General features: G+C 24.8%; 4 protein-coding genes across 4 annotated transcripts; 1 reads left to right on the top strand and 3 right to left on the bottom strand.

Moving 5' to 3' along the window:
• Positions 1-243: 243 nt before the first annotated feature.
• On the bottom strand, positions 244-2,013 carry BO79DRAFT_149327 (CocE/NonD family hydrolase; the record flags this gene model as incomplete). The annotated part of the gene is made up of 1 exon (XM_025678581.1): positions 244-2,013. One exon carries the CDS (start codon positions 2,011-2,013, stop codon positions 244-246), a length of 1,770 nt encoding a protein of 589 aa, XP_025538856.1.
• Positions 2,014-2,363: 350 nt separating this feature from the next.
• BO79DRAFT_266803 (MFS general substrate transporter) lies at positions 2,364-3,996 on the top strand (the record flags this gene model as incomplete). Its single annotated transcript, XM_025686993.1, has 2 exons — positions 2,364-2,496; positions 2,555-3,996. 2 exons carry the CDS (start codon positions 2,364-2,366, stop codon positions 3,994-3,996), a joined length of 1,575 nt encoding a protein of 524 aa, XP_025538855.1.
• A 391-nt stretch (positions 3,997-4,387) lies between these two features.
• On the bottom strand, positions 4,388-5,598 carry BO79DRAFT_266802 (zinc-dependent alcohol dehydrogenase family protein; the record flags this gene model as incomplete). Its single annotated transcript, XM_025686992.1, has 3 exons — positions 4,388-4,879; positions 4,949-5,353; positions 5,437-5,598. The coding sequence occupies 3 exons, from the start codon at positions 5,596-5,598 to the stop codon at positions 4,388-4,390; spliced, it is 1,059 nt and encodes a 352-aa protein (XP_025538854.1).
• Positions 5,599-6,036: 438 nt separating this feature from the next.
• On the bottom strand, positions 6,037-7,344 carry BO79DRAFT_229064 (glycoside hydrolase; the record flags this gene model as incomplete). The annotated part of the gene is made up of 6 exons (XM_025684011.1): positions 6,037-6,110; positions 6,144-6,379; positions 6,471-6,684; positions 6,718-6,966; positions 6,997-7,058; positions 7,325-7,344. The coding sequence occupies 6 exons, from the start codon at positions 7,342-7,344 to the stop codon at positions 6,037-6,039; spliced, it is 855 nt and encodes a 284-aa protein (XP_025538853.1).
• Between the last annotated feature and the right edge of the window lie 20,552 nt (positions 7,345-27,896).

The raw sequence follows: 27,896 nt of genomic DNA, 5'->3' as shown, positions 1-27,896 counted from the left end.
TATCGTTACCTGAAAACAGCAATCGTGTTGAGTCTGACATATCGTACTTGACTGAGGTGCACCCAGTACCATAGATGTACCATGTATATTCTGTTATATCAAGAATTGCATGAGATCTACCTGTATCAGGCATACCTCGTGTGGTCTCGCGGTCTTTTTTTTTTTTTTTTTTTTTTACTTTCACAGCTAGGAATACAGATCAGTTTCCATTGATATTTCAACGACCTACCCACTGTAAGCTTGCTAAGTTAAAAATGGAAGGACAAGATGACTATCGTACCCCCCACCAAAATGCACCACGTGTTTTCCCTTGTTCACTGATGACTCCTGCCCTTTAAAATCTGTCATTCCCCGATAGTGACCACTAATCTGGAGCTGGATGCTTTCGCCAGCGGCATACTCAACGCCCATTGCCCATATCCCGATCTCAAGCCGTGTGACTTGCCCGGGAGGAATTTTCTGTTCCTTCCGATGAGGGTGGAAAGGCCAATTCTCGTGAAGCGATTTTGAGACATCCACTTCCCGGTGTGAGGCGCGAAGAACGCCCGCCGGGCCTTTATAAAGGATAAGTTCTGACTGATATTCGTCTGGGATCTCATCGATGGATGAGACAGGAATATTGTCCCAGGGAATGTTCAGGCTCCTCTGTTCCTTTCCGTCCGAGGAAATCTTGCAGAGGATGATATGAATATCCAGATCATCGGTTGCAGGGCAGGACATGTACAACACGGCTTTAGCGATTCCCACAAGCTGCGTCGTCTGTGGGAATAAATACGTAAACGAGACGAAGTCGGAACGGTCCTGGGAATCATATGATACTTCTCCGATGACGGCCTGAGACGGAACGAATTCGTCGAGTGAGAGCAACCCCTCATGGCGCAGGTATGCCTTGCGGTAGATCGTATGTGGAATGGGAAAGTCATCGTGCACAACGTTCACCAGTGGCGGTGCGGTCTCATATCGGAGAACCGCCAGTCGAAGGCGCGGCGTCGATTCCCATCCGTTCTGCTGGAGCTTCAAATAGCGATCGAAAAATCGGAGTAGCTCCTCCTGGGCTTGTTTGTTGGCCCAAAGGTCGTGCCATTCTTGGTATGGATGGAATCGCAGCCACTTATCCTCGGTCTTGGTGATTTCCATCCATCCCCGAATGGCGCCCATGCCGTGCATGGAATTAGTCCAGGTTCCGGTGATGTATGTGGGGATGTTGCTCTTTGACATCTGCGGCCGTTTATCTGCCCACCATGAATTCATCAAGGGAGATGTCTCGTATGCAAGCCGGAAGCTCTCCATGCCGGAATGCCCCCGTAGCATGTGTTTCACAATCAGCTGGTCGAACATATCTCCGCCGTAGATCCCCCCTCGAGCAAATTGCTCCCGGTATAGGTCGCCACAGCCCTCCCAGGGCGCGATTGCCTTCAATGATGGTGGCTGAAGCGCGGCAATGAACCATTGCACGATAGCTAAGTGCGAATTACCAGCCATGCCGATCATCCCGTTACACCACTCGCGCGACGCAAGGTCTTCAATGGTGTCGAAGCCATCTTCGGCCTCCTGGGTGCCCATGATTACCATGCGGCCCTCCGAATCGAAGGCTCCGCGCGAGTCGACATTTGCAATCGCATAGCCTTTGTCGACCCACTCGGCCGGATCAAGGCCTTCGAATTTCTCCAAGCCACTCAAAGCGTCAGGTGGGATCCCGAGATTCCACGGAGTCATTAGTCGAAGGCATTGGATGCCGTTGAACTTCTTTCCAAAGGGGCTCCAGGACAGGATGGCCGGTACTCGGTCGTGCGTTGCAGTCGGGCGATAGATGTCGGCGTACAGTTTCACACCGTCTCGCATTTGTATGGCGACATCATGCTCAACGAGGATATCGCAGGGCAGGGCTCGAGCACTGAATGGACGGTCGCCTTGGTGGAGAATCTCGATGCGGGGATTGAGGCCTTGATATCCGGCATGTCCTATCGCTGGTGGTAGCAGGGGCTCGGTAGGGATGTCGGCGTCGTTCTTCATTGTCTTGTTCGGCTGAGGTCAATGGGATATTCAATAACTGTGAACGGTCTCGGACACACCACCAGGGTAAAGGTCTCTCAACCGCATGGCTTCCCCAGGTAAATGACACCCAGATCTCTTCGTGCCATCTCGCTTCGGGTCGTCTCGCTTCGCTTCGCCTCGCTTCGGTTCGTCGGGTCCGTCAACGCGAAGGATTGGACATAAGGTTCCCCCACACTTCGAACCCCGGATTCTGCATTACTTCGCGGGGTATCCTAGTTGTCTATAAGAGAGGCTTGTTGTATGCACGGGACACTGAGTTGCGCTGGTTCTTTCATCCTCCCGTCCCAGCTTATCTATCTGCATGCGCCATGCAGGCAGAAGACAGCGCCATATCGAAGACTACTCATGTGTTCTCGGAGACCAGGCATCGCTTAGGCGATGTCAAACTAGTTTCCGATAACCACATTGTCCTGGTCCCTACCCCTTCGTCGGATCCCCACGGTATAGTCTGCTTCGTGGCCTCCGGGGGAAATAGCCGAACTGATCCCCGGGTCTACAGATCCGCTGAAGCTGCCCGCATGGCGGAAATGGATGATCTTAGTCCTTATCTCCGCGTATAGCTTCAGCGCAGTGGTGCTCGTCTCGGGTCTGGGGCCAATCCTCTCAGTCATCCAGGCCGAATATCCCGGACAAGAACGTGTCAACGACCTCATGACTTACCCAACGCTGTTCATGGGCATCGGCAATATAATCAGCATGCCACTGGCCCTGGCACTTGGGCGCCGGCCAGTTTTCGTTTTCAGCATTCTACTGCTAGTGGTGACAAGCATCTGGTGTGCATTTTCCAAGAGCCTCGACAGCCATATAGCTGGTCGGGACATCATGGGGATAGCCGCCGGGCAGAGCGAGGCGCTTGCACCGATGATAATCCACGAGATCTGTTTCCTGCATGAGCGCGGCCGCAAGGTCGCCTGGTTTGTATTTATCCAGAACATCTCCTGCGGCGCGTTTTACATCGCGTCCACGTACATGGTTGATGCCTGGGGTTGGCGATGGTGGTACGGTGTCTTCGCCATCTTGAACGGGGCGATCCTCCTTTTGAGCATCGTGTTCGTAACCGAAACCGCCTTCGAGCGCACCCCGGAAGCAATGCGTGGAGAATCGCACGATTCAACGACCCTCGGTAAGGACGACGCGCAGACCACTCACCAGGAAGTCGTCTCGGTGGATTCTCTCCAAACCCAGCAGCCTCGCTCGTTCCTCGGCCACATGACTCTCGTCCAGGTCACCCCCCAGTGGCGCAGAATCCCGGATTTCTACAGACACCTCGTCCAGGCATTCTGCGTGCCGTCCATCTTCTGGCTATTCCTGCTCAACGGCGCATTCCTCGGCGTATACATCTTCCAGTCATCCACTTTCTCCACGATCCTCCTGGCGCCACCGTACGCCTTCCCCTTCACCAGTCTGGGCTACGTCCAAGCGGCACAGATCATCGTCTGCTTTATTTTCCTCCCTTTGCTTGGGTATGGCAGCGACTACGCAATCCGCGTCATGAGCCGGCGCAACCGCGGACAGTATAAACCCGAGTATCGATTTCTCAGTCTGGTCATGCCGTCTATCACCGGAGTTGTCAGTGCAGTTCTGTACGGGCAGGCCGGATCATTCCCGTCGAGATGGCATTGGAGCGCCATCGCCGTTCCCTTCCAGGGCGTCTTTTTCGGGTTTCTTGGGGTTAATATCGTGGGGATCACGTACGCGCTGGACAGCTTCCCGATGCGCTCGGCGGCGCTGTTGGTTGTCATCTGTGCCGGTCGTGGGCTGGTTGGGTTCGGGTTGAGTTATGCTGTTCTTCCGAGTATCAAGGCGATTGGGTATCATGGGTCGATGAATGTCCAGGCGATCATCTGTGCGGTTATCGCGGCGATGGCCGTTCCGATGTATTTTGCCGGTCCGTGGACGCGAGGGTTTGCGCAGCGGAAACTCGGGATGGATCAGGCTTGAGAGATGTATGAGTTTGATGATGTATGGAATTGGGGGTTCCTTTGCTTCTAGGGTTGGTGTAAGATGTATTAGGGTATTTTATGCCGATGGAACGTTTCAGCGTCATGCTTAAACCCGATGGTTTCTTCACGAAGAACCCAGCACTTGACTTTCCGCAGTTCTGCCAGTCCTTCAACAGATCCACCCAGCATCCCGAACCCTCTTGCTGCTCTGGGCCACAGAATCGGGGTCAGCTGAAGCTGTAGAGTCGAAGACCATCCCAAATGAGAACATCGAATGAGATAGCACAGGAATGTCACTAAAGAAAACATATGAATACAAAGCGAACTTTTCTCAAATCCGCAACCAACATATCCAAATCAGCATAGTATACATTGACTGCTTCCCCCCTCTAAAACCGAATGCAAACCTTTGAAAAATGACGCTGTTGCTGTAAATAATGATAAGCCTCCTTGGCCTGTCTATAATCAAAGACCTGGTCATCCAGAATGGGCTTGATGTCGTTCTCCTCAATGAACTGATTCATCTCGCGATACTGATCACGAGTGCCAAGCATGAGTCCTCGAACTATATAAGTATTGACCAGACAATCCATCAACGTAGGAATGGAAGCATTCTCGGATGCACCACCAAGTAACCCAGCCAGAGCAATGAGACCGCCAGCGCGAATGGCTTTAACTGATTGCGGGAGAGTCGATAAGCCACCCACATCAACCACAATGTTTACTCCCTGGCTATTCGGAGTGAAACCTTTAGCTGTTTCTCCCCAATTAGGATCCTCCCGATAATTGAGGACATGATGAGCGCCAAGGGATTTGAGTCGCTCGGCTTTGACGGTGGAACTTGTTGTTGCAATGATCGTAGCCCCTGCAGCCAAGGCAAACTACCAAATGTCATATTCATTAAAAATGTTCGTTTCAAGTAATGCATCCTGGAGCAAAGTTAGACTCACCTGCAATGCTGCAATCGAAACACCTCCAGTCCCCTGAATAAGAACCCAATCTCCCTTCTTAGGCTTCAATCCCTCAAGTCCAAAAAGAGCGTTCCAGGCAGTCAACCCCGAACAAGTCAACGTGCTCGCCTGTAAAAAGTCCAAGTTCGCAGGCATATGAACAAGAGACGATTCGTGAAAAACTGCATATGAACTAAGTGTGCCATTGTAATTATGACCCAGTCCGAATTCGCAGACATCATTCCAAGATGCCGCCTTATCGGACGGCAGACCAGATGTGAGATGCGTACAGACTCGATCTCCTAGTCGGAAGCCACTGACGTTGGAACCGACGGCCTCGACAATTCCGGCGCCATCAGAGCCGGGGATGACGCCGGGTCGGAAATGGGATAGTTTGGGTTCACCCTGTGCTCATCAGCAGGTGGTCTCAGAGACGCGAAAGAAGCTTTTGGGGTTTCTCATGTAGTTTGGATAAAGATGACACATACCCTGGCAATTACTATGTCGCGATAATTAAGAGAGGCTGCATGAACCTTGACCAATACTTGATCGTCCCCAATTTCAGGGACAGGAGTTTCTTCGAGTAATTGAAGACTTTCGATGCCATTTTGGCAGGGCAGAACCCAAGTCGGTGAGATCTTGGGTGCCATTGTGGATTAATTTGGCAAAATTCAGAAATGAGCAGTCCAGTTTGATTATAAGACAGAGGAAATTTTGGACTAGCAATGGTTACAAATCCGATACCGGATTGACCCCACACACACTCGTGTACAAGAGCGTGGGTTAGGTTGGAGCCGAAATGCGTAGAAACAAAGCCCTTTTTTCTTTCCTCATTAGAATGTACTGAATGTGTCAGAAACCGTTACTGAAAAAGGCGAATTTGAACGGTGGGGATAATTGCGTGAATCATTCCACCGGATATGACGGCATTCGCGAGTCATTTGGCCCACAATGTACAGTGAGGTCAAGGCCCACTCTTGAATCAGACAGGCTCCTTATTGGGCAACTAGTAGTAAATTTCCTAGTTAGCTAAAGCTTTTTCTGCTATGGCTCTTCCATAACCTCTTCTAATTAGGGCCCACTAGCATCTAGCATGGTGATCCCGTGTCGAAAATTTTGCAGTCTTGCTGAGCATAGTTACAGCCGTGATTTATGTTAAAATCTGAAAATCCAGCAGATCACAAGATAACGCCACCTAACTGAGGGTAACTAGCAGCTTCGCGGAGTAAGACCGCCAGTGCACTCGGCTGAAGATAATACTGAGCTCCGTCGTATGTTCCCGTGGCTGCATAAGGAGAGGCTGGTAAACCGATCAATATTTTAGCGTTGGAAGATACAGTTCCAGCGGTCACCCAGGACCCAAAATTGATGACACCATTAACCGAGCAGCTAGGATTGTTGTAAAACTGTGCCCAAACATAATCGATTTGACTATTTGCGATAATTCGTTGCATATTCGGGGCATTGTGGTGCCCCAGTAATGTAGTATTCATTTGAAAGATTGGAGTCGAATTTAGATCACAGATTATTGATGAGACATTGGTAACAAATACCGCCAGATGTCTCGATATCGAACCCCCAGCCATTGACGAAAGTTGTTCCAAAGGGTCGATGTACAACATCAGTTTTCGTATCTCCATATGCGTCCCAAAGGTGCTGGCCAATCATTACAGCCTCCTGCTGTAATAAGAGAGAATATGCTCCTGTTACCCAACCAAGCGAGAGAAGTACTGTGACTCTATATATTTAGTATTTCTTGATTACAGTACCCAGATTCTTGCACTGAAAAGACTCGCTACTTAGTAGTATTAAGCACAACTGACCACTTGTACCCGATGGAATCGTATTCCCATTGCCATACTCATAGAGAAAAGCTAATACTAGAAGATTATTACCAGTTTCTGGTACACAGCACGTGGATAGATCATTGTCTTTAATAGTATTTCCCCCCTTTTGTCCCCAGTATAATAAATTTAGAAAATGAGATAAATAAACCTTATTATCGCCCTTGATCGGCACTGTCAATATAATGGTACCAAGAAGCAAACCTATAAATAATATAAGAGAATGCATCATGCTACTTGTTCTTGTAGGAAGCTTGAGCAAAGTCCTGATTTATATTATCAAGATTGTTTATTACACGTCAAAGAAGATTCAACGAAGTTAGAACTCCCTTAATCTGGAGTAAGCTGTTTTAAGATCTTACTGACGTACAGAACTTATAAAAGCGACTGAGTATTATCCGCGGGCCTGAAGACAAGGTCACCCCGCGGTAAAAAATCATTTTATAACAACTTATGAAGAATTTTCAGTCTCTCATTCATGTATAACTTACTATGGTATTAAAAATCAGTCAAGGTTGTGAATATAGAGTACCAATATAGCATCCTCGCCATTGAAACCTGTAAGTACTGCTGAAGGGATTGATTAATACACTGGGAGTTCATTTAGTATGGCCTTAGGTGCATGTAGAGATGGAGCCCTTGCCTCCCAACTACACTATTTAGCCAAATACTAGAGCACTGGAGCATCAGGCATGGTACGCGCAGCCTTTATAAGCTTGCCTTTGGAAGCAGAACCACTTCAGCGGGAACCCCCTAGGGGCTGTTGCTTCTACTCGTTTAAGCTTACTTTGACCATGTCTTCTTATACATACATCAAATTAATTCACAATGATAGTGCATTTACCATTTTATAATTTTGGCTATGGCTACACAACCTTCTATAATTCCGGTATACGCCGTTATTACATACCTCATTGTCACGTATTACTGCGAGCCTTACAACTAGAGGAATGATGTGCGCTGATATATGCTGCTATAAAATCGTCAGTGCTGTGTGTCTTACGTTATCTGTTGGGCCCTGGAAGGTGCTTGTTAAGCTCAGCTGAGGTCCACATTTGAATCTAGGCCGACGGCAGTTTTTAAGTCGGAAAACCCACCTTCGGTTTCCCGGTCTATGTTGTATGAATGGGGTAGATTCGCAATATAGAATGAAGATTCAAGTCTTTTTTTAATTCAAATCTATAGGCTACGTAGTAGAAGCTCGTAAATCTCGGTGGAATCAACCCCTAAACATGTTTCATTGTTACTAAAGGGTGCACGGAGCTCTGTCCTAATAGAGATCTGCCATAGGCTCTGTTGAAACAACATAGGTATAAGCCTTCCTTATCTGGTGCGAGGCAGGTTTGGCCAAACATTCGCACCTTCCAGCCATCTCCTTTCTCCGATCAGATTCCGCTGTCTCCTGTAGGGTAGACTTTGATGGGCTTAGCATGACGCGGTATAAGGTAAACTTTCTCAAGAGTACTTACTGCCGTCTGCCGATCGTTACGCAGTATGTTGAGGAGCAGCGGTATCTTGAATTTACCCATTGTTAGTATTCGACGCTGTACCTGCTGCATGACTCCGATTATCTGCTGTTTGCTGAGAGTGCAGTGAAACATTCTCCCTGTTATAGTACACATACCTGCAGCCTTATAGAGATGTAGCACCTTTAGCACCAATTGAAGCTGGAGGAACTAAACCTAGCCCAAGTCCTGTAGCTTTCCCGATGTCTCCGGCAAGTCCTTTTACATATGGGATCAGTTTAGCTTGTAAACAGAAACTTCAAGGGTTGCATACCTTGTGGCGCAGGTATTGCCGCAACAAGCCCTATAATTGCCATAAAGGAGGTAACTGCTACAATGAAAGCCTTCATACTGTCATATATAGCGATATTTTTGAGTAAAATTATGAAGAAAGAAATGGAATAAGTGTATATTAAGCTACAGAGAGCTCTAAAGACTCTGTTTATATAGTCAGTATACATTCAGAACGGAGTTGAATGGATTATGACAAGACATACTTCTCAGGCAGAATCCCGATCACATTCAATAGTTCTTCTCGTAAAAAAGCAATGATGTGACAAGATTGAGGAACTCAAAGTTAACTATATAACAATTATTGCTTCGGGTTCAATAGTGTGCATGCAACCTCACTTATTATTGATTACGTAATACACTCTGACTGTGAACGGCAGTCACAGTAAAAGGTGCTTCTCAACATGGGTAGTTGGAGCGGGCTGTCCCCTGGCGATGCAATGCAACTGGCTGTTACTGATCAACGAGATGCATTTGGCATGGCACGTTGCTTTTCATCAGGCTAATATCTCAGAATTCGCGGCTCCCCCAAACTCATCGTCTACAAAAGTCGTGGCTCTACTGTTACAGTGGCATAGAATCCCAGCGAGCCTTGTGGTCTGGAAATTTTGCTCTTTTCTATCATAATATTCTTCTATAACATCTCCTTTAATCTTTGCTTGTTTGATATATCATGATGTTCCGACTGGTAATCCGTTAAAGTATTAGCACAACCAACCTGACAATTCCACGCGCTTACAAATTCGTTTCCAGCACACCATTATATACATGTGTTTATATTCATACTCTAGGCCTTTGTTTGCGTCTCTAAGCCTGCTGGTAGCTCCAGCGTTCTACAGGTTGAGCGAGCACAGGTTATGCTCCACACATCGCACGTGCATCTGCCACCTTCACATCAAAAGTGGGGTTCGTGGTGGCGTCATTGACTTGTGATGTGATGGGATATATCTACCTCTGTAACCCAATGTCAACTGTTCTTGCTGGTAAAGGCCATGCCCACAGGCTATATCGCTCAGTTCGCACCATTAACTGCCGACAGATGCCGTCCCAATCAGAGCACTCACGCTCAAATACATGTCTAAGAGGTAAGACTTGGTCTAGAAGAATCCTTGACAAGGATAATGTCTAGTCTGTGGTAATCTGGCGAGGTTGTACTATATATCTTTTATTCCGCCAAGGGAGAAGTGCGGCTTCGCAACCCTGAATGAACAGTATGAACGGGAAAGTGTGACATTTATGGGCGGTGAACATTATAACGTAATCCACAGTTAGGTGGCCCACTACAGTGAGGTGGCCCATCAGTAATTATGACGGGCTAAGAAGCCGGGAGGACTATGTAAGGTACAGTAGTTGGTAAAGAAGTTAAATTTATTAGAAAAAGAATTATCTAATCTATAGATAAATTAGTTTTTCTTATAGATATCTCTCCTGGAAGTTTTTCTTTATAATTCTAGTAAATTTCTTTATTACTTTAGAGATTTCTATTTTTCTTATAGATATCTCCGGATTAAAATCTAGAATTAAATAGATTAAAATATAAATATTCTAATTCTAGATAATTAATAAGATTTAATTTTTTTTAATTATTATTTTTCTTACTATAACGCAGCTGAGCTGATATAAATTTCTTTAAATAAAATAAATAAATAAAATTATATTAGTATTTATAGATCTCAGTATTATAAAACTTAATTATTAATTTTTATATAAATTTAATATATTTCTTTTATTTAATTAGAAATATTTTTTTATAATTATATTTTTTTTAGAATATATTTTTTTTATTTATAATTTTTTTAATAATATATTTCTTAGTACTATCTTCTGTAATAATAATATTTAATTATTAATTAATTATTTTTTAAATAAGTAGAAAGTCTGTAGTAATAAATTAAAATAAATTAATATAAAATATTAAATAAATTTCTGATAATATATTTAATTTATATATATATATTTTAATCTATTCTAATATTATAAATTTTATATTCTACTAATCTAACTTTTTGTTAAGTTAGTTAATTATAATATTTTTTAAATTTAATTAGATTTTATTATTTTTTTTATAGCAGGAAGCAGGATTTTATTATTAATTAATATATTATTTTTATATTTTTTATACTGCTATTATTATTAAATTAATAATATTTTAGATTTTTTAAAATTTATTAAAAATAGTTTCAGCCTGTTCTTAGGAATTCCTGATTTAATTATATTTTAAAAAGTCTATTTTAATACTTAAATTTAAGAGCTTTATATAGAAGCTGTATTATAAGAAGAAAAAACTTATTTTTATTAATATAAAGTTTTAGTTATTTAAGATTAGCTGTACTAGAAGTAGTAATTTTTATTAATTAATTTATTATTAATTTATAAAGTATTATAGAAAAATCTTAATAATTATAATTTAATATTTTATTGCTCTATCTGTTTCAGAATAATAAATAATAAAAAAATATTATTTAATATCCAGGATTTTATACAGGATTATTTATAATTTATTTATAAATTAAGAATTATAGTTTAAAATTATTAATTAAAATATTTTATAATAATTATAAAATACTTAGATAAATATATTTATAAAGTCTTTTATATCTATACTTAAAATAATTTTAATAATAATATTTTTAATTAACCAGTTAATAATAATTATAATATTTTTATAATTTTAAGACTCCGGGAGATCTACTAGAAAATTAATAATAATATTTTATTAAGATTAATCAGAGATTAGTAGCAGTTTTAAAAAGTTTTATTTATAATTTTTTTAAATATAATTAGTTTTATAACTGTTATAATTATAGTAGAACTAGTAGATATTTTTATTTATATCTGACTAGTAATAATAATAAGTAATTATTTTATAAATTTTTTAAATAATTTAAATTTATAAGAACTCTGAATTAAAGATCTAGACTTATTTTTAAAAAAGTAGATATTAGTTTATATTCAGCTAATATTTTATAATAAAGATTTTTAATTTTAATTATTTAAAAAGTTTAGGTCTGTCTTCAGTTATTATTTTATAATATTTTTTTAAATTTTTATTAGTTTATTCTACTTGCTTCTACAGATTATCTAATATTAATTTTTTAAATTTTAAATTAACAGAGATTTCTTTATTAAGATTTTTATTAATAGATATTATATAAATAAATTCTTTTTTAAGTATAGAATAAAATAGCTAGATCTCTTAATTTATAATATATTTATTTTTCTTTTTAAATATATTCTGGAATCTTTGAAATAAGATATCTGATTAAATATTTATTATTTTTAAATAATAATTAATTATAAAATTAAAATAATTTAAGAATTAAATCTAATATATTTATTATTTTATAAGCTACTGTTAAATTATAAAATATTCTAGATTTTAATAATTACTAAGAATTTTAAAATAAGAAAGTGTAATAAGTTCTAGTTTTTATTTTTATAAAACTTAGATAATTATTAGTAGTTTTTTATTATAAATCTAGTAATTATATTTTATAAATAGATTTTTTTTTAAAAAGTATATTACCAGGCGGAGGATTTCTTAATTATTTTATTAAAATAATATTTTTTTTATATATTATTTAAAAAAATTAATTTTTATTAATATTTTTTATTTAGGATCCCAATACACAAAGATAAAGATAATAATAAAGATTCTTTTAAAAATTTTAAATATTTTTTAGATCTCTGATATCTAGCTGAACTTAATATTTTTTTTAATAAATTATATTAAAGATTTTGAATAAGTTCTCCAGTTCTTAAAAAATTACTAATAGAAATTAGTAAATTTTAGAAAAGTTTTAATATTATAAATAGTCTTTAATATTTTCCAGTCCTGTATAACCTGAATTTTAATAAAATTTATATAAATTTTTTTCTTTATTTTAATAATGAATTCCAGATATTTTATAGTAATTATTTTAAATTTATATTTATTAATATTTATTTAAAGATTTATATTTTATAAGTATTCCAGTACTTACTATATCTGGATATAATATATAATCAAACTTTTATTTATAAAAATAAAAATATTATTAATATAAATAAAGCAGAATTTGTTAAGAAATTCCTGTAAGATTTAATTAATATATTATTAAAATATATTTAAATAATTAATAAGTTTGAATAGGGCTATTAGCTATTTAAATAATTTAAAATAAATATAAAATATAGTTTTTTATTTATCTTTTTCTTTAATTTAAATATAATAAAAGATCTGGATAATATCCAGTTTAGTATAATAATAAATCTTTAAAATATATTAGAAAATTTCTTAAATAAATAGCAAGGAATACTAGTTCTTTATAATTATTTAATTAAATACTTGATAATTTATATAAAAATATAAATTATTATTAAATTTTAAAATAAACAGCACGGGCGCAGCTGCTAAAAAATTATTAATTTTTATAAAATTTTTTTTAAAAGATTAATCAGAATTTTCTATAATACTAAGAATTTTAATTAGTTTATCTAGTAAAGAAAGCCTCAAGAAATCTCTTTTTTTTTTTAATATTTTTAATTATTTTAATAGCATGGTCTACTCCCAGGTAATAAAATAATAGAATATTTATTATTATTTTACTAAAAATATCTAAATATTTATAGTAAAAATTTAGTAGCTTGTTTTCTACTTTTATAAGATTTTTTAATTAATTAAATTTATAAAAAACTTTATTAATATCTGCCAGACTTGCTGTAAATAATTTTATTAAATTTTTTTTTTTTTAATTTTTTTAAGTATATCACGCGTTGGCAGAGATTATAAGTAGTATTAAAAAATAATTTTATTTTTATTTATATTATATTTTTACCCCCGTGTTCTGGATATAAAGTATAAAATTCTTAATTTAAAGTATTATATTTTAGTACTTTATCTATAAAAATCTTAATATAATATTATATTTATATATATATAATAAAATATAGAGATATATATACTTTTATAAATTTTTATTTATATTTAATAATATTTTTATTAATTTAGTTATACAGGCTTTCTTTTTCTTAAATTCTTTAATATTTTAGAATTTAATAAAAATATATTTTAATTTATTTTTATTTATAAAATTCTAATTAATTATCTTATAAGATATACAGCTAGTATTAATTAAAATATTTATAAAATAAATTTTATTAATTAATTCTAATATAAAGAAGATATGGTAGCTTTTAAATTTTTAAATCTTTTTTTTAAATTTTTTATAATTATAGTTAACTAGTGTATACTTTTTTAAATAATAATTTAAAAAAATTATATTTTTTCTAAAACTAGAAGCTACTGAGTAATCAAATTTTTTAATATTTAATTAATTTTATTAATTAAATTATCTTTAAGCAGAGCTTGGTAGACTTTATTTTTTAAATTTTAAAAATATTATAATAATAAATAAAAATATTTAATAATATAATATTTTAAGAATTTATAGTATAAGCAGAGTCTTGTTTTATAATATTTAACTAATATTTTTTTTAATATTTATTAAATTTATTAAGTAGATTCTATACTTGCAGTTATAGATTTCTAATTTATAATATTATTTATAATTATTTTTTTAAAGATGTTATTTATCCAGATATTTAAATATTTTAATTATTTTTTTAAAAATTAATTTATTTTTATAAATTTATTAGCTATTTATTTAATTTATTAATAAAAATTTTTAAAATCTAGTTTTTATTCAATACCTACCATCTGTTAGTAGATATTATTATTTAAAATTTAATATAAAAAATTTTTTTTATTTAAATTTTTTTAATTATATTCTCCGGCCTTAATTAGCAGATTATTAATTTTTATTAAAAAATTATTAATTATTTAATTTTTCTGTTTAAGAATAGATAATTTATTAATAATTTTTTTTATTAAGCTGGATTCTTATAAATTAATTTAAAATAATTAATTAAAATTATAGCTGAGAAAGATGGAATCTTATAATTAATTTTTATTTATAAATTAATTTTTATTTTAATTTTTTTATTTAAAAATATAAATATATACCAGGCCTGTTCAGTTAATATATTAATAAATTATTAATTAATTTTAATCTTTATTTATATACTATTAAATTAATTCAGAAATTTATTTTTATTTTTTCTATTAAAGCTTATAAATATTAATAACTTTGGTTTTTTTATATTAACTAGATCTTAGATTAATACTGATATTAATATTAATATTAATATAAATAAAAATATTATAATAAATATCTAAGAAAGCAGAAATTGGATATTAATAAATTATTTAATTTATTTAAGATTAATTTTAATTTTATTATCTATTATTATATTTTATTAAAAGATAATATATTATATTTCTATATTCTAGATTATTAGTTTTTTAATATATTTAATTAATTAATTAATAATATCAGCTTAGGTAGTATCTTTATAATAATTAAAAATATTTATTAATTTATTATAGTTATTATATATTACCGGTCTATTATCTAATAAATATTTTAAAAAGAATAAATTTAAAATTATAACAGGTTAAGAAGCCGGGAGAACTATATAAAATATAATAATTAATAAAGAAATTAAATTTATTAGAGAAAAAACTATTTAATTTATAAATAGATTAATTTTTTTTATAAATATTTCTTCTGAAAGTTTTTCTTTATAATTTTAATAAATTTCTTTATTACTTTAAAGATTTCTATTCTTCTTACGGATATCTCCGGGTCAAGGTCTAGAACTAGATAGGTCAGAACATAGATGTTCCAATTCCAGATGGCTGACAGGGCCTAGCCCTTTTCAGTAATACTATACAAAAGACTCTTTTTGAACATAAGATAACTCAACTATTATAAGTCTGGAAGACTCAATATTGCATAAATAGATTATAAATAATATAAATAACTATCTAGTACTCCTCAGAGATCTATATAAATATAAATAATATCTTTTCATAATATAATACATAGTAGGCCGCTGGTGGAAGTTGCCGGGAATTATAGCCAGTTGTATAACAGTTCCTAATAATTATTAATTAAAATAAATTATAAGTGTTCTATTATATTATACATAATAATTATACTAGTATTTATATATTATTTTAAAACTATATTCAAGAAAATAACAAGAGATTAATTATTTAAAACTTATTTTATAATTATTTATTACTATTAAAAGTCTATTATTTTTTTATCTTTAATCTATTTATAAAGAATTATATTATTATTTCTCTTTTATACTAACTAAGTTTTTTATAGATTATTTATTATTATCTTATTACTAATTTACTATTATTTTATTTTTTTTTATATATATTATATCTTTTTTTCTTTTTACTCTTTTACTTTTTTTTTTTTTATATTATTTTCTTATTTTTTTTTTCTCTTTTTTTTACTTATTTTATTCTCTTTTTTTTTATCTTTTTTATTTCTGTTTTTTTTTTATATTAAAATAAAATAATTAAAATAATAATAAATTAAATTAAAAATAAGCTGGAAGACTTTTACAGATAATATAAAAAAATAATATTAATATAAAAAAAATAAATAATAAAAATAATATAAAATTTTTTTTAATAAATAATAATATAATAGAAATAATTATAATAAAGATAATTATAATACAGAAACTAGCTAAAAAAAATAAAAAAAAATTATAAAAATTATTAAAACTTAATTCTAAAAATAATTAAAGAGACTGATTATTATCTAATTTAATTAAATTTTATTAGCTTAAACTTTAGAATTATATAATAAAAAATTTAATTAATAATTAAAAATAAGAAACCAGGCTTACCCGGATCTAAAAATTTATAATTAAAAAAAATATAAAATATTATTAAATATAGCCATTAGTATATTAATAAAATAAAATAAAATTTTAATAAATATCTTACCTATTTCCTGCATAATATAAGATTAGAAAATATATAAAAATTAAAAAAAATATTTTATTAAAAAAACCTTCTTAAGAATATTATAAATATAATAATATAAATTTTAAAAAATATTTTAATATAAATATATAGCTTATTACAGATTAATAAATTAAATAATAATAAAATTATTTTCAGGATAATTCTACCAGATAAAAATTTAGAAATATTTTATAAAAAATTTTTATAATTAATTTTAATAATTAAAATAATAGAATCATAATTTATTAAAATATATAAAACTAGAATATAGTAAATAGTTAAAACAAAGATTAATTTTATAATTAAAAATAAGTTAAATATAAAAAAAATTCTAAAACCAGTATCAGATAAAAAATCCTTATTATTATTATTATTATTATTTATTATTAATAATAAGTCTCTAGATTTATTAAAAATATAATAATTATAAATCCCAGTCTAGAAGTATAAATTATTAAATAATTAATAAAAACTGATCCTTAAATACTAGTTAAAAATATTTAATCTTAAAAATTTATTTTAGATTTATATTTATATAGAAATTATTTTATAATTATTAAAGTCTTAAATCATAACTTAAATAAAGAAGATAATTATAATTATTAAAAATATTAAAAATAATAAAAATACTAAAACTGCTGAAAATATTAAAATTAATAAAAATAATAAAATTATATTAAGAAAATCTAAATATATAAAAAAAAAATAAATATTTTAAAAATATTTAATAATTATATATTTAAATTAAGTATATACCAAGCTGCAGAAAATCTATAATAATTTTTTAATAATAATATAAATTTAAATAACTTACTCATACAACCAATATTAAAAAATTATAAAAAAATCTTAATATATAAAAAGTAGCTGGATATCTAAAAATATTAATTTAATAATTATAAAAAAGCCTGCAGGAATCTATATATTAAAAATTTAATAAATTCTTATATAAAAAAGATATTATATAATTAGAAACTAAAATTTTAATAATTTATATATATTAATTATATTATCAAGATCATGCAATTTAATTTACTATATAAAATAATTATTATAGATATTATTAATATTAAAAAAATCTAGAAGACTGTTATATTTCTCTTATATATAAATATTTTTCTAGAAATATATAAAAAGCTTTTACAGCTAATATAATATAATAATTAAATAAATTTAAATATAAATTTATTACAGCTGAGAAAGACAGATTAAATTTTTTAAAAAATTATTTTATAATTATTATTATTTTATTCTATCTTATTAAGCAGTGGATAAATAAGATTATATTAATAATTAAAAAATTTCAGATATTATTTTATTATAATAATATATATTACCAGGCCGGAAGCTATATCAAGAATAAATTAATAAAAAAATATAAAATCTTCAAAGATAGACTAGTAAATATATATATTATTATAATAATTTTTTATTAAATATAAAAAACCTGCTATAATCTCTAAGTAATAAAAATTTAATATATTAATAAAAAAAATTATATAATCCAGCTAATCTTTATATACTTATAAATTTTCTAGATAATCTAGAGAGATACTTTAAAATTATTATATTTAATAAAATTTATTTATTATACAATAAAGAATTAAATATTTTATTTATTTATATTTAATTATATACTAGATTTTATATTCTGTTAACAGCTATATTCTTTTATAATAATATATATAATTTTTTAAAATATATAAGACTTCTCTTACTCTTAAATCCTAATATAAAAATAATATTTATTAATAATTATATATAATAAATTATAAATACTGCTTCAGAGATATAAAATAATTAATTATTTTATAATTAAAAATTTATAATAAAATATATTTTTAATAAGAAAGTACAAGATATCAATACTATTTTATATTAATTAAGAAAATTATTTTAATATCTTATAATCTAGTATATATAAGATTTTATATTATTAATTAAATTAAATAATAAAATTAGAATAAATATTTCTCCTGTATTTAAGAAAATATTATATTTAAATTTTAAATTAAAAAAGTTTATAATATATCAGATTTATAAAATTATAAATTACAGAAATATTTTTATTATTAACCGGAAGAAGTTAAGTTATATTTATTAATATATAAATTATTTTTATAAACTAATTCTAAACTTATTATAATTAAATTTTATAAATATAAAAAGTAGTCTGCCTATTTCTATTATTATAAAATTATTTAATATTATTAAATAATATAAGTAAATAGCTTATATATATCTAAATCTAGAAATAAAAACTGCAGTAGAAAAAAATTTTATAAAAGACTTTTATATATAAATAAGAGAATATTATTCTACTAATATTTTATTTAATAATAATAATAATAATATATTATAATTTAATACAGGAGACCTGGAATAGCTTTTATAAAATACTTTTAAAATATATATTATATTATTAATTATTTATAACCAGATATTTCTTAAAGAAGAGAAATCTTTTATTTAAATCTATTTTTTTAGAGAGAAGATATATATTTTTATTATATTTATTAAAATTAGCTTAGATTATATAATTATCTATATTAAATTAATAATCAGAGAAAAGTCTATTATTATTAAATTATTTATTAAAAATCTTAATAAATATATAATATTAATCATAAGTTATTTAATAAGTTTAATTAATTTAAATTTATAAAATCTTTATTATAATTTATATTTATTTTCTCTAGCTATTTCAAAAATTATAAAAAACTAGATTATAAATTAAATATTATATATAAATTAAACTCATACAGTTTTTATATATAAATATTATATATTTAAAATATTTAATATTTATTTAACAAAGAAAAATATATAGAAAATCTTATTAAATTTTATTATAATAATATATATCAGACTAGCCCCCACACTGGATAATTTAAAAAAGAAATTTTTAATTAAAAAATAAATTATATAAAATAAAGAACTGGTAATACTGAATAAGAATAAAAAATTCTAAAAAAATAATATTATAAATATTAAATTAATAATAAAGTAAGTAATATATAAAATTATATATAATTTTATAAAAAATAATTAAAATCTTTGCAGTTCCTGATTATTAATTATCTTAATTTTATTAATAATAATATAAAATATTTAATAAAAGACTTTTACAGAACATACTATAAATATGAAAATAATTATAAATTATTAATTATTTTAATATTATATTATATATTTCTAATTAAAATATACTAGTATAAAATATATATTATAAATATTATTTTACTTAAGTTTATTCTCCAGGCGGAGCTGGATATAATTTTTATAAAAATAAAAATAAAATTCTAGTTTTTAAAAATAATAATTTTTTAATAACTAGAAAACTTATATATAAAATAGTAAAGAATCTTAATAATAATAATATAATTAATATTACAGATATAGACAGATAGAATAATTTAATTAATATTTATATAAATAATAATATTCTGGAACTTACTAAAAATATTATATATATTAATCTAAAGATAATCAGTACTAGTATAAAATAATATCTTATTAATATAGATAATATAGAAAAGATATATATAAATATAAAAATAAAAATCTTTTTTACTAGTAATCTTTATAAGATATCTAGATAAATATATTAATAAATAAGAATTAAATATAATAAAATTAGCAGGTCAGTATACTTGTTAATATAAATATAAATAATTTTAAAAATTTTAAAAAACAACTACTTATACTTATTAAAGATAAGATAAATATAAAAAAAAAATTATTAATATTAGTCTTTTTATATCCTAGATTAAAGATACAGATATTAACATTAGAAATATTATAATTAAATTAAAATTTAAAATATAATTTTAATTTAAAAGTTATATTAGCTGTTTTTATTCTTATATTATATTATATTTAATAAAAAAAATTTTCTTTTATATAATTATATTTATTTTATTTTTATAATAATAATAATATTTATTCTGATTACTAGAAATACAGCAGCTATTCTTTTTATAAAAAATAAAATTATAATTATATTATAAAAGGCTTCTGCAGATAACTTATAAATAATTATAAAATAAATAAATTAAGAAATATAAGAGACTAGTAGATATTAAAAATAATATAATTAATTAAAAAATAAATTAATAATAATATAAAAATTTATTAAAAAAATATATAAAATAATATAAAAAAATTATAAATATATATTTATAATAAAAAACATGCTCTATATATAAATATATTTATATATTAAATATTTTAATAATATCTGTTTATTAATATATTATTAATAATAAAAAAATAATATTTAAATTATAAATACTTTTTTATCTTCTTCTATTTATTTTTATTATATAAAAACACTCAGTAGCTGGTTTTTATATTATAATATTATTATATTAATATCTGTTTTATATTTCTGCTAATACTTAATAAATAAAAATAATAAATATTATTTAGAACAGACTTTAAAAATATTATTTTAAAATATATTAATTAATATTAATTTAATATTAATTTTATTTTTAACAGACTTGCTTCTTCTCTTAACTAAGATTTATATAAAAAATATTATTAATATTAGATATAATAAAGTAAGTAATATCTTTTAAATATTAAGTATTTATATATTACTAATAATAATAACTTCTAAAAAAAATATTATAATCAGAGATATATCTTAAACAAATATTAAAAATAATTAGAATAGAAAATAGTATAATCTAGTTTTTTTAAAACCAGACTTTTTTATATAAAATTATAAAAAAAAAAAAATAAATAGACTGGACTTTTTATTTTTTTAAAACTAAAATTTAATTAATTTATCTTAGTTAAAATATATTATTATAACTGTAATAATATTAAATATTATTATTATATTATTATTATTATAAAATTTCTGAAAAATCTTAATATTTATTTATTCTTTTAGTAAGTAAAAGTCTAATTCTAATAATTAAATTAATAAAAATAATAATTCTTAGTTATACTAATAGTCTCTATAAGAATAATTATTTATTAATTATAATAATTTATAAAAAAAACAGATTAATTTAACTAAAGTCAGTTATTTCTATTAACTTATTTAATTAAATTAGAGTTTTTAAATCAGATAATAAAATATTTAAAAAAATAATTCTCTATATACAGTAACAGTTTATTACTATTTTAAATAATAAAAAAATAATATAATTAATTAAATAAATATTTCCCAGTCTCTCTGCCACTTGTAAAATATATAAAAATATAATAATTTATATTTATAATCTTTATAAAATATAAAAAAATAAGTTCTTAAACTTAATATTAAAAAAATTTAATAATTAGATTTTTATTCTTTTTCTTTAATAAATATAAAAAATTTATTAATTAATTAATTTTATTCTAGTTTACCAGACTATAACTAATTAATTTAAATTTAATTAAATATTTAATATCTTTTTTTAAGTCCAGCAGATATTATTTATTAATAATTATTTTAGTTTAAATAAAGATTAATTATAGTATAAATAAAAAGAATAGTAAAAGACTTTTATAAATAATATTAATTAATATCAAATATTATAACCCAGCTTATAATATTAATTTATTTTATAAATATTAATAAATAATATTTTATAAATATATCTAGTATTATTTTATTAAATAAATAAAACTATTACTTTATTCTGCATATCTTTAATAATTTATATAATTATAATAAATTTTAGAATAAATTTAGTATTAAAGACTTTTCTTATTATTTAATATCTATAATTAAAATATGCCATATTTATTTAATTATTAATATAAATAAATTTACAGAAAATAATTCTACTAGAATATATAAAAAAAAATATTTTTTTTTAAAAGAATCTAACAGATCAGATTACTCTAATAATAAAATAAATATAATTAAATTCTATTTATAAAAACTAGAACTAGCTATTTAAAATAAAAATAAAATAATTAAAATTATATTTAATATTAATAAATAGAGACAACAGCAGAGTAATAAAAATAAAAATAAAAATAAATATAATACTAACAGTAAATATAAATATAAAAATAAAAATAAGAATAAGAATAAGAATAATAATATTAAATAAAAATTAAAAAATATAAATAAAATAAGAAAAAGAATACTAAGTTAAAATTTAAATAAATAAACTATAATATCTGCAGAGTATATTAGATAATAAATTATATTAGATTATTATAAAATTAATAATTATAAAAATTTATATTTTTATAAGAAATTATACTTAAATATTATTATTTAAATAATTATTAAATTATTTTTTTTTCTATCTCTCTCTGTCTTATATTTCTAATAATAATCTTTTTAAAATAATCTATTATAATACTGATAATAAAATATTAATTATATATTAATTATATATTAATTATATACTTAAAGAGATGCGAACTTACTTAAAATTTTTATTAATTTTAAATTATTTTTTTTATTTTTTTTATTTTATTATATATCTTTTTAATTTCTAGTATGATATCAATAATTTTCTTAATAATTTTTAAAATTATAACAACTTTCTCCAGAACTTTAGCTAAGAAATCTAGAAATTTAAAAAAATTTTCTATAATAAAAAAAACAGGTTTCTTTTTATAAAAAAGCAGGTTAGTAAAAATAAGAATAATTATAATAATAATAATAATTATAGCAGTAGACATAGTAATAAATATAATAATAATATAGAAAATAATTTAAAATAGTAGTATAAGAGTTAGACTTAATAAAAATATAGTAATAAGAATCTTAATAAAAAAAATAAAATAATAAAAAAAAAGAAAAAAAAAAAAGAAAAATAATTTTTATATAATTATAAATAAATTTTATTATAAATTTTATTATAGATCCCACAGCAGGCTGCAGTAAATAATATAAAAATATAATTATAATAATAATATTAAAATAAAGCTATTTAGATAATTATTTATAAAAAAATTAAAAATAGTAAGCAGAAATGGTAGAATAAAGATAATTAATAATAAATTATAAATAATATAAATTATATATATTATTAAGTAGATAATAGAAAGCTGTATAATTAATATTATAAATCTAATAATTAATAATTAATTCTACCTGCTGTATTATAATAATTATAATACTAATTTTTATTATTAAATATATAAAATCTTATAAAAGACTTTTACAGAATCCTTTTAATATTAAAAGACTAATAACTAAATACTAGTAGTAGAAATTAAAATTATATTATAATTATAATAATATTAATTATTAAATAATAATAATACTTAAGTATATAGTACTAGTACTATTATTATAATATTATAATAATCTTAGATATATATCTATTACTTATTACAGTTAATTACTAGTAATATTATTTAATAATAATATTCTATTTACTACTTTCTTATTTATATAATCCATGATATATATCTATCTTAAATAAATATAAATATAATAAACTCTTAATAACTCTTATAATAATACTAATTTATAAATTACTAATATATATAATACTTATCTTTTTATATTTAATATTTTTAATATTAATATCTTCAGTTTATTATAATAATTATATATATAAAATTCTGATAATAAAAATATATTTAAATTCTAGAAAATATTATTTATCAATAATATAATCCTAGATATTATTAAACTTTTATTATAATTTATAAAATTTATAAAAATTATCTAGAACTTCTACTTCTAGCTATATTTTTTATAAATTAATTTTTATTTTTTTTTATTTTTTATTATTTAGCTTAAATTATATTTTACTTTATTTAATTAATTTATATTAATTAATAATATTTATTATATCTCATTCTTAAAAAACTAGTTACTAAAAATTAGAATATAATATAAATTCTTTTTTTATTAAATATCTAGATAATACTTTTATGCAAGCAGAGCCTGTTTAATTAAAATATATTAATATTAATTTTAATAATAACTAAACCAGTAGCGGCTAGTAATTCTAATATAAATAATTTTTATATTAATTCTGATATTTATACTAAATATATTATTAATATTAATTTAAATAATAATATAAAGATAAATATTAATAATAACAGTAATAATAATACTAGTATAAATATTAATAGTAATACTAATTCTAGTAATAATATTAATAGTAATACTAATATAAATATTAACAGTATTACTAGTTCTAATAATAATACTGATAATAATACTGGTATAAATAATAATATTAATTTTATTAAAAATAATATATCTTTTTTTAATATAATTTATAAAAATATTTTTTTTTTTAATAATTTAAAGAATTTTTTAACTATATTCTTTCAAGAGATTTCTTTCTATGAAGATAAGAATAGCTAGTAAAAATTTTTTATAAAATATTTTAAATTTAATATTAATTATTCTTAAAACCAGTTTTTTAAATTTATTATTATACTTAAATTATAAATTTCTATTATTTTAATCTTCCAGAGTAATTATATAATATTATATAAAATATTAATTTTAATTATATTATTTAAAAAGCTTAAATCTATTTCTAGAAAACTAGATATTTTAAAAAAATATATATAAGATCTTTTATTTATACTACTAATAAAAATATATTTTATTTTAATTAATTTTAAAATCTAGAGTTCAGTCTTACTAGCTATAAAAAATTTCTTAAAATAAAAAATATTTATATAATATATTTATAATTTATTATATCTTTTCTTTTTTATCCTGTTATCTAATCTGGAATTATTTAAATTATATTTTAAAATAATAAAATATTCTGATTATCCTGTTAAGCTATAATATTATTATATATAAGATTTATTTTTTATTATTATATTTAACCAGTATATCTTTTATCTAGATTCTAGAAATTTTTTTTTAAATAATTTTATTTAATTTGTTTTCTGGTCATAGCAGTATTCTAATATATTATTTTAATATAATAAAATAATATTTATTAATAAGAATACTTAATTTTATTTATATATATATAATTAAATTATTTATATTATCTAGCTTATTCTTAAATTATATTAGCTTATTAAGATTCAGAATAAATATAAATATTCTTTTAAACTTATAGATTCTTATATTAACAGTAGATATTAATTAATAAAGAATATAATATTTAAAATCTTTTTTATATTAATTAATAATTATATTAGTTTCTAGCTTATTTATATAAATTTTCTAATTATATTATCTAATAATATTATCTTTATTTATTATATTCTAATTTTTTGTATTAGGCGGGTATAATTATATATTTTTATATATTTATTTTAAGCAGAACTTGAGCTTAAAATATTTAAATATAATTATTTTATATAATTATTTTATTAATTATAAATAAAGTCTTTTTCTTTTCTTCTTTTTATTAATAATTTCAGAACTTATTATAATATATTTAGAATTTTAAAGAGGATTTATCTGATACCAGCTAGCTTATTTTATTAAAAATAAAAATATTTAATTAATTTTTTTATTATAATACTGGGTCTTCATAATATCTTATTTTAAGATATTTTAATTAATATTAATATTAATTTTAAAATTATTATAAAAGACTTTTACAGCACTTTCTATAATAAATAAATAATTATTATTATATTTATTATAGTATTTACTGGAGACATGCTATAGTAAATTAAGAATAATAATATATTTAATTATAATATTAATATAAAATATTAAATTTATTATTATTTCTAAAAAAAAAAGATTAATCTAAGATATAATATAATCTTTTATAGCTAGTATTATTTTTAGTATTAATATTATTAAGCTAAAAGTAATTATCAGATAATTATTCTTAAATAATAAAAATATTTTAATATTAAAAAAATATAATCTATATTTTTATTAATTAAATAAATTATTTTAACTTTTAATATTATTTTAGACTATCTATATAATATATTTTATTTTAATTAAAAGAGGATTAGCTATCACTTTTTAAAATATATTTAAAAAATTCTTTTATCTTTTAGTATTACTAGTTTTAGTATAATTTTATAAAAAATAATTCAGTCTATTTATTAATTTTAATTTTTTTTTTAAAATATTTAAAGACCTGGACATTATCAGAGCTTAATTAAAAAATTATTATTTTATTTATTATTTTTTAATATTATATAATTACAGTCTGGTTCCATGTAAAATTCTTATTATAAATTTAATTATTAATATTATTTTTTTTTATTATAGATTTATCTTTGCTCCTTTAATAGCTAATTTATATTTATATAAAAATTATATTTATTATTATATTTATTTTAACTAGCTAAGTAGTGTCTTCTAATAATATATATATTTAAATATTTTATAATTATTATATTTTCTAGTATTTAATAATTATTACTTCAGAACTAATTAATTTCTAATTATATATTTTTAAAATTTATAATATTTTATATAATCTAATCTTTTTTTTTAATAAATTTAATTTATTAGTTTACTTATATACAGCAGGAAAATTACTATATAATCTTAATATAATAATAAAAAATAATAAATAAATAAAATATCTTAAAATATCTATTATCTATACTAGCTTTTATTTTTATATATTTACTATTAAGTATAATTTATTTATATATTATAATATTCTAGTAGACAAGTTAAAATATAAATAAATATTTATTTAAATATATATAATTAGTTACTGATATTTCTTATAAAAATATTTAAAAAATAGATTAATTATATTTTACTATCTTAGTTTATAATTTATTTTTTTTAATTAAATTAATTTTATTATTTTATATATCTAGACCTTACTAATTGAAAAGGGCTAGGCCCTGTCAGCCATCTGGAATCAGAACATCTATGTTCTGACTTGTCTAGTCCTGGATCTTGACCCAGAGATACTTGTAAAAAAGATAGAAATCTCTAAAATAATAAAAGAATTTATTAGAATTATAAAAAAAAACTCCCAGAAGAAATATCTATAAAAAAAATTAATTTATCTATAAATTAAATAGTTCTTTCTCTAATAAATTTAATTTTTTTATTAATTACTGTATTTTATATAGTCTTTTTAATTTTTTAATCTATTATAATTTTAAATTTATTCCCTTTTAAAGTATTTATTAGATAATAAATTAATAATATATAATAATTATAATAAATTAATAAATATTTCTAATTATTATAAAAATATTATTTAAGCTGATATTATTGACCAGTTAATTAAATATATTAAAAAATTAATAATTTAAAATATAGAAATATAATATATTATTTTCTAATAAAATATAATAATAAATAATAAGATTAGAGCTAGTTTTAAATAAGTTAAATAATTTATTAATATCTGATTTCTATCTTTTCAGATATTTATTATAATATTTTTATTTATATTAATATTAATATTAATATCAGTACCAGCCCAAGATCCAGTTAATATAAAGAAATTAAAGTTATTAATATTTATAAGTTTTAATAGAAAAAATAAAAATAAATTTTTAAATTAGCTTAATAATATATAAATAAAAATTAA

This window comes from Aspergillus costaricaensis (assembly GCF_003184835.1).
Source record: "Aspergillus costaricaensis CBS 115574 unplaced genomic scaffold BO79scaffold_18, whole genome shotgun sequence".
NCBI classification, from domain to species: domain Eukaryota; kingdom Fungi; phylum Ascomycota; class Eurotiomycetes; order Eurotiales; family Aspergillaceae; genus Aspergillus; species Aspergillus costaricensis.
The sequence above is the reverse complement of the archived record's forward strand: the minus strand, read 5'-3'. Positions and strand labels throughout refer to the sequence as shown.